Raw genomic sequence first — 8334 nt, forward strand, 5'->3', positions numbered from 1 at the left:
TAGCTATGAAAATTAGTAGAGGCAAGGGCACATATATGTATATGGTGAAACATGGCTGTAATGATGACTGTGTTGTAGCACATTCTGTGGGAATGAGTTGTCATACCGGTGAGTGTATAAGTACAAGTAACGTTTCAAGTTATAGTTACATGTAACAGCCTACAAACTGATAGGAAAAATCCATAGTTGTTCACGACTCACTCAAAACCCAACAAACAACTTCTGGAAAGAAAAAAGGCTTATTTGGACCAAGTTATTTACAAATCTAAAACAATTACCATTGAGTGTAGTATCTTTACTGGGGCAACTATGGTTAAGATAGTAGTATAGTAGAATAGTTCTCTGCAGAGAAAATTCTACTGACAATTAACAACTCCCACTCCTCTGTCAATTCTAGTGGCCTACTGTCCGGATCAATGCTGATTCAGAAATTTAAAAAAGTCTGGAACCTGACAGAAATTATATGTCCCTTTAGTAATTTCTAGGAGAAATAAAGTACTACATATGCCTTGCAGATTGCATAAAAAATATGTTCTAGATTACATTACCAACTCAGTTCTGCAATACTAATTTTATCCAAACAGCCTGGCAAGATAAAGTTCTGTTGTCTGTTCGCTCTCTCTAGCATTACATTGACAGACTGACAGAGTGGATTTGCAAGTGTACATCACCATCTAGTCACATTATCAGGTATACTGAAGGCTCTAAGCTGGTCAGAATCTCATGTATGAATGAAAAAAAGAGTATTCTTAGAACCTAAAATGCATTTATGAAATTTCATTAACATCAGTGCTTTAAAAGAGGATGCGATGTTCATCAGATGTACAAGATGATAGCAGCATAAGTAAGGACAGACTACAAGAATACTATATTTCAGTTTATTGATCACATTGAAATGAACATACCACACAGAATCAGTAGGAGTCTTGTAATAACAAACAAAAACCCAACAGTGCTGGACAGCACTTATGGCTAAATACAATACAAAAATACTGAGCAGTAAGATCAAGACCATTGAGAACTGAAATACAGTCTTTGATATAACAATGTAACGAAAAGTGTTTTCCTTAAAACTGACAGAGACTAAGGAATACAATATGGGGACATTTCAAAATAAGGACTTATTTCATTTACAGGCACTTTAGCTTATTATTGCGACCAAGTCCAGAATTTAATACGTGTTACATGTTAAGGCAGTTCGGTGATGATTAGTGTCCAAGTCTTCATTCTGAAATACTCCGCAAGGCTCTGACTCTTGTATTGCACGGGTTCAAGTCTGACTCATCAAGCATTCTTTACACATGATGAACTAAGACGCTTAGAAATGTTGAGACACATAAATACTTGGACAGGTAGAGAACCTACAGTAGTGTATACCTTATGAAAAATATTTTTATCTGTAAACACTATAAGAACCAAAGTGTGTGAGAAACATGTCAGATAAACGTCCCTCATATTTAAAATAGCTCTTACATCACTAGTCCCATTTTTAAGCAAAGCTGTCTAGAACTCCCAGGAGTCCATCCACCTCAGGCCGGCCATGGCGCTGCTGGTGTCGTGTGCCAGAGGCCCCCGCATGCCGTAGGAGAGCGGATGGAACAGGTGGAAACTGCATTAAACAGAGAATTTAATGGCAATGTTTCAATGTGTGTGGAACAGGAGGAAGAGGATTTTACATTTTACATGAGTAATCATCAAATAAAAATATTTTCTATGATCCTGGTGACAAAATCTGGCAAGGACAAAAAATATGAAGGCAATAAAAATATTTAAAAAGTCAATTAAATCCACTCTAAAACACATTGACACCATTAAAAACAGCTACTGGTGATGCACTGTGCATTTCTGGGCCCATTTTAATGTTTGGTGGTGTGTTTTTGTTATTCCTGAGGATAACTGGCCAAACGTAGATGACGTGATGTGACGTCAAAATTATTTCCAGTGCAGCAACAATAGAATTTGATAGCAGAAAAACTATCTAAAAGATCAACAGTAGATGAATCAAAGAGCAAGAGCTTCTTTCTAGATTCATCATTTTGCATCAGCGCTCAGACATGTTCTCTGGGGGCTGTTGAAAGGCATTCTGGGAATGTTGAGGGAAAGTGGGTCCAACAAACAGCTAAATTACTTGGATTTACCTCCTGGAATGCGCTTAACACCACAGATTGATGCTATATAACAATGTTATAGTATCCAAGGGGATACCTCGCCTCACCTGTAAAGGACGCTAAAAAGAAGTACCATCTGCCCGACTCTTTGCAGCCAATGAGAATAAGGTGGGCGGAGCAACAGGTCAGCACTTTGCAACAGGATGTCTAATGTAATTCCTGAAAGAGAACAAAAGAACGGCCTTAACCAGAACTCTCCAATTGGCTCTGTCTATATAGTGGTATTAGGCACAATGCGATAGGATTGGGTACCTGTTAGCATGCTGCTGAACAGCATGGCAGGGAAGTAGTGGTGGTAGTAGAGGATGCGGCCCATGGTGTAGAAAGGCGCATAGTGCAGCAGCCAACCCAGGAGTAGCAGCCCTCCTCCTCTCATAAGCACCCAGCAATGCTCTGAAACACACAGAGCGAAGCAGGCATGGTATTTAGTTGACATTCTGATCCAGTGTGACATCTATACTTCTGACACAACTCTGCTGTCATCAGTTGTCCTACCTCTTCTTTTTTGGTCCAGAGAAACACCTCTTTGTAGGGCTACAGACGCCACTGCCACCATGATCACATACAGCCCCAAACTAGCCAGGTTTATCCACCAGACCACCTAAGGAAGAGCATGTAGTCATGAGGGCATCCATGTGTTAGTCAGACGGACCTACCATAGGGAGATGAAGCAAACCCAACACAGACTTACAGGGTTCCCCAGCAAGTAAACACGATACTCCGTCTCATTCACACCAGAAAACCTCAATCCCTTCACAGAAACAAAACAAGAGGAACATTTGCAGTAGTCAGGAGGTACTTATGCATTTCATTTCAATTTGTTTTAAAATTATAGACCACAGGTCATGCAATGCACCTGATAGTTGATGGGCCAGTGCCAGGGTTTTGAGTTCATCTCATTGTCTTTGGGCTTCAAACCGCTGTTACCCTATAAAGACACATTTTTACACAACCTATTGTAGTTATAGATTTTTGACAAAGTGTCATTCTTTCTTCTTTTCTCATTAGTGTCTTACCCTGATCATGACAATGTGGGACTCCAGTAAGATCTCCAGAAAATGGGGCTTCAGCACTGACAGGCTAATGTTGGGCACTGTCAATACATACAAAGGAAAGGAACATGTAGGGCAATGTTTGATGTCAAGAGGTACACACAACAAAAAGGACACAAGGAGTGTATGTATCATACATTTGGGATTGATGTGATCTTCAATGTTCCACTGAGAGCTTGGAGTCTCCTTCAGGTAGGGACTACAGGTCACCTCCACCTGTTCCCAGCCCCTAAACGGAGAGAAGACCTGCAGTCAGCTTAAACTGTCCACAAACTCAACAGTATAGAAGAGCGAAACATGCCAGACTAGGGAAGATCTTTCTTACCACTTGGGAAGAGTCTTGCCGGAGGAGTAAAGCACACAACCGCTCGCTCTGTGCAGAAAGCGTACTTTGCTGCGCAGCACCTTCACCAGGTCTCCCTTCCGACCTCCACACACCTCCACCTGCCACAGGTCATTGGCGTCTCCTGTGCCATTCTAAGAACAGGCCAAAGGTATGATTTAAGCTTGGGGACATACGCAAAAAGACATACTATTAATTCAATACCCAGAAATCCTGCAACGTGATTTCAGTAAACTGCAAAAGGACAAGAGAGACAAAAGATCTAATGTTGTTGAGTCCAGCTTTCTCTGGACGGAGCGCTTGCTCTTTCTTGTTTTGAAGACCGTTTGTATTTTGCTCTTAAGTTTCAATTCCTCACTTCTTTTGGGTGGAGAAGTTTTCCCACCAGTGACTGTCCAATTTGGGTAAATAGCAAATCTACAGCGTCTAATTTAGAGGGGGATGGGCTGCTCTCCTCTGCTGCAGCCTCACTTTGTGATATAGGAACAGAAGGCGAGTGTATTTTTACACAAAAATCTTGCATAGTGCTGCTTTACATGATGTGCCTACTCACAATGCCATAGCCTGTAACCTGGAAGTGTTTCTTGGTCAGAGGAGCCTCGTGGAGGTGGCTGTGAAGGTTACGGGTTGTCCTGAAGGCACCAGGAGAATCAAAGGAGAAGAAATGTTATAAATGTGTGAGGTTTGTCAGATGAGAATGAGATTAAATCAAAGCATTTGTATCAGTGAGGATTCAGTATTAAGGTTTTCTTTGTGTGTCAGGATGCTTACTCTTTGTGCTCCAATCGAATGATGTCACCATGGCGAACCAGATCAGGAGTCTCAGATTGTGCTAATATCAGAAATAATGAATAAACAATAAGATTACACTTATTCCTTTACTATGACTCTAAAATAAATGTCATTTGTGTCTCTTAACAGTGCAACAAGCCCATCTTCTCACCATCACTGTCATCCTGTCTATGGACCAGCCACAGGTTGTTGTAGTCCTTATGGAGGTAGGCTGTCACCTGTATAATGGACACAGATACAGCAGTGAAGACTGTTAACTCAGAGGAAATAGAAAATATAAGGATAATAGCATCATATGTTATTATATTGAAGCTGCAGCCTGACCTGCTGCTGCTTAGCTCCCACTCCCTCTGGGTACAGGTGCCAGTGAGAGTGCAGGTAGCCTCCAGCGATACGTAGGTTTTTCACTGTGATGGTGGAGCCATATGCCAGGTCTGCACCAGAGGAACAACAAAACATATTGCTTCACATTGACAGACACATAAAACAGATACAATTTCATGGGAAATGTGGAAACCCCATCAAAAGGGAGAAGGAGCCCCCACACTAGCCAGTTATGGCATTGAGCCTAAAAACAACATTAAGAAGCTGAGATAGTAAAAAAGATTATTTTAATTTGATATGGTGCAACAAATGAAAAGTAAAGACATAGAGAAATGCACTGATGATAGCCTGATGGGCAGAAACGTTTGCTTACATTTTTCTCAGTCTTTATTTTTCAATTTATCATCAGTCCCTAGTCATCACAGGTGCAGTATCATATGTTTTTATGTTTTTATGTTTGGGACTCACACTCAGGCATGGATGCGTTGTGTAGATTGTTCCCTATTAGACGGGACTGAAAGGCAGAACTGAAGAAGCCATCTCCTGGTCCACTGGGGAGAGACAACAACCATGAGTACCCAGAGTATGTGGTGGATGTTAATCACACTGTAACAAAAATACAACAATCGCACTCACCTTTTGTTCAAAACAACAAAGTGGATTGCAAATATTGTAACATATAGGAACAGTGGAAGCAGGATGAGTCCAACAACGCGAGCCAGGAAGTGCTTCGCAACGTCCACCTGAAAAATAAGGTGGAGAGAAGTTGAGAGAGCTGAACTGTCAAACCTCCAGTTTGACAGTTCAGCTACCAGTATGATTAAATGATCAGCTACCAGTATGATTAAATGAACGCTGCTGGTTACCAGTGAGAGGTGCAGGTCCCCCAGGAGTCTCCAGAGGTCCCAGGCTGTGTTCAGTCCCACCAGCAGGATAACAAACAGCCCCACAAACTTCACCCCCAAAGCCCCGGCAAGGTTTACACCCGTCAGTACCAGCCACAGACACCAGGGTGCGCTAAAAGCCCTGAAAACAACAGCCAGAGGTGTATTATCAGATGCTTTATAGCTGCTTCGTGAACAAGCCCGTTTCCATACCCACAGTCCGATTTTACACACTAAACCAAAATGCCACCCACCGAACAATATCAGCAAGCAAGAATTGTTCTTGTTGGAGAATAAGATAGCATAGAATAACAAAAGGAGGCTAGTTGTAGAGGTGTCCTACCTGTATCTCTGCTGGTTGAACTTGACCATGCTCAGCACCGATCCCAGGATAAAGAACATGAGGATGGGGTCAAGCAGGATGTACTGAGAAATAGTGATGCAGCCGGTGTCTGTCAGGAGAGTATCATTAAGTACAGATTCACTGGGCTGTAATATTGGCAACTGTCATGTCTTTATTTCAACAGGGATATCTCAAAAATGTATGTATGCTGCTAAACTTACATTTTAAGCCTTAATAATATTATGCATCATATTGCATAATTTGTGATATGATGCATGTTGACATTTTTTTTCCAACATAGTGTGTGCTTAAATAAAAAAAAAAATGGGTGGGAGTGAATATGAGATGCACCTGAGTAGACTTGAGTTTGAATACAGTGAAAGATAAAATTTGACATGCAACTTTATTTTTTTTAAAGCAAGATATTCAAGATTATTTTTGGAAACTGCCTGGAACACCTTTCCCTCTGAGAACAAAAACTTGCAGCTTCTTTGGAAATTATCATAGTTAATATTGCATATTAACTATGATAATTTCCAAATTGATATTTGTTGTGATTAGCTGTGCAGCCCTTTTGTACAGACGGACATACACTCACCAAATATGAGTGCAGCAGCAGTGATGAGAGCAGCGGTGTGCGACTGGGACAACTCCAGCACTGTGAGGTAGGCGAAAATCGGGAGGCAGGAGCCCAGCACAGCACAGAACTGGAGGGAGACAGGTGGGACAGACACACACTGTATCCTGTCCTGGTTAAGACCACATATTCTGAATATGAATGGAGGATGAGGCTTACCCCTCTCATCCCCCAGTAGTTGTGGTGCTCGTATTTGTCTCCTGGCTTTATGAAAGGAAAGGTGCCATCATAGCCTGTCATATAACCGGCGAGACCTATCAGCATCTGGAACGGAGCAAAATAAGAGACCAAGACTCATCAAACTAGAAAGGTAATTAGTGGTGTAGCTGCTTTTACCACAGACACGTCTCTTAGGACCGTGCCCACAAAGAGAGGATGCATCTTACTTTCCCCAGAGGAGGATGGACGTCAAAAAAGAAGGTCCTGTTGATGTAGTAGCTCCCCATCTTTCCAAAGTGTGTCTCATCCCAGCTGAAACATGCAGGAGAGTCAGAACATGACAATAATGTACACAAACTCTGTGTATTCACTGGGGGTGTAAGTTTTACTCACCACACATGAGGAGGCTCCATTATCTTGTAGAGGCGGGTGGAGAACGACAGCACCACCACCAATAGCAGAGGCACTGTGCTGTGGGACTCATTACTGGGAGGGTGGATTCCTCCGTCTGACCAGTGAGCTGATGTCCCATTTGAAGGCCGGGTGTCACCCTCTGAGGAGAGTCCGGCAGCTGGGGTGGTTTCCTTCAGCAGAGGAGTGGATGAAATTTGGGGGCTCTGCTTCTTTTCTGAGCTGAGAAAGGCTTTCCTGTTTCGTAGTGTTGAAGTGTCCTCTGTTTTGTGCCACTGTGTAAGGCATTCCTCCTTTGCCATTAGGAAGTTAAAACTGGAACAGTGGAGTAAGGCCAGACCCCCCCCAGGCCAACACAGCAAGATCTAATAGTGTGGTAATACTGTCTAATCATGCAGTAAAAGTAGCGAATCACAGGCACCTAGATACCAAGTTTATCTGTGAGAGAGGACTGCATTTAGCATGAATATTATCAAGAGACAACATTAGAGCACCAGGTACCTGTCCTCAGTATTGCTCTAGCTTACAGCTGTCACCTGGACATGTGGTAAGGCAGGCGATACTGACACTGACTGGCACACTAAAGCCATTCATACTCAATTACATTTTCGCGAGCTATTCTATGACATTTTGACCAATAATATACTAAACCTAGCTTGCTACTTCCTAACCTAGCATCCACTCCTCAGCTCACCGTCCAATGGCGGCATGCAAAGAATAGTAGATCACAAAGTAAAGGCGTAATCTCTGGGTCAGTATCCCCACTAAATTAAGCCTATTTTGTTAATGAAAGATCTATATTAGCAACGCAGCGACAACACAGACGCTTGTCTAACCAACGCTACACGCATGAAGCGAAGTGGTTTCTGGGATGTGTATTCTTTTGCATTATTTATGTGAGCGCGGCGCTCGGGGCTGGACACAATTTCCCAGCATCCCTCTGAAATGAAGACTCGTCCTCGGCTAACCAATGAGGTCCTTGGAAAAAGCCAAGGGAGCCTGTGATTGCGCGGTTCAATATGGCCACTAGAGAGCGATAGGGTACAAGAAACTTATTTCTCAGCTCATCTCTTGCACTGTCGTGATTGTTGATGTTATCTAGTTAATAAAACTGGTCCTGGTCCTCAGTTCTGATTAACTAATTCATCTTCAGAGCAAGCCGTTGTAAAATAGGCTACCCAAATGCACAGCTGTGACCGCATTACAGTTAATTGAAATATT

At 42.4% G+C, this 8334-nt stretch overlaps 1 protein-coding gene across 1 annotated transcript; it reads right to left on the reverse strand.

Moving 5' to 3' along the window:
* Positions 1-931: 931 nt before the first annotated feature.
* Positions 932-7903, reverse strand: pomt2 (protein-O-mannosyltransferase 2). Its single transcript, XM_071519582.1, has 21 exons — positions 7096-7903; positions 6930-7014; positions 6703-6807; positions 6505-6613; positions 5907-6015; positions 5546-5705; positions 5316-5422; positions 5148-5230; positions 4680-4789; positions 4507-4573; positions 4335-4395; positions 4117-4195; positions 3546-3697; positions 3358-3449; positions 3185-3261; positions 3025-3096; positions 2860-2919; positions 2664-2769; positions 2421-2561; positions 2216-2327; positions 932-1609 (listed from the first exon to the last, which is right to left on the reverse strand). The coding sequence occupies exons 1-21, from the start codon at positions 7413-7415 to the stop codon at positions 1504-1506; spliced, it is 2313 nt and encodes a 770-aa protein (XP_071375683.1). The 5' UTR covers positions 7416-7903; the 3' UTR covers positions 932-1503.
* Between the last annotated feature and the right edge of the window lie 431 nt (positions 7904-8334).

Source organism: Centroberyx affinis, unplaced genomic scaffold, assembly GCF_046629955.1.
Source record: "Centroberyx affinis isolate AG114_WGS23_722 - 3 ecotype Tasmania unplaced genomic scaffold, CSIRO-AGI_Caff_v1 ptg000715l_1, whole genome shotgun sequence".
NCBI lineage: Eukaryota > Metazoa > Chordata > Actinopteri > Beryciformes > Berycidae > Centroberyx > Centroberyx affinis.

Excerpts from the sequence above, each read along its gene's own strand:
- pomt2 (XM_071519582.1), bottom strand. The coding sequence starts at position 7,415 with ATGGCAAAGGAGGAATGCCTTACACAGTGGCACAAAACAGAGGACACT. Across the intron at positions 4,196-4,334 it reads ATTCGATTGGAGCACAAAGA|GACAACCCGTAACCTTCACA; the intron begins GTAAGCATCCTG and ends TGGTGCCTTCAG. Across the intron at positions 3,450-3,545 it reads GGCAAGACTCTTCCCAAGTG|GGGCTGGGAACAGGTGGAGG; the intron begins GTAAGAAAGATC and ends CTCTCCGTTTAG.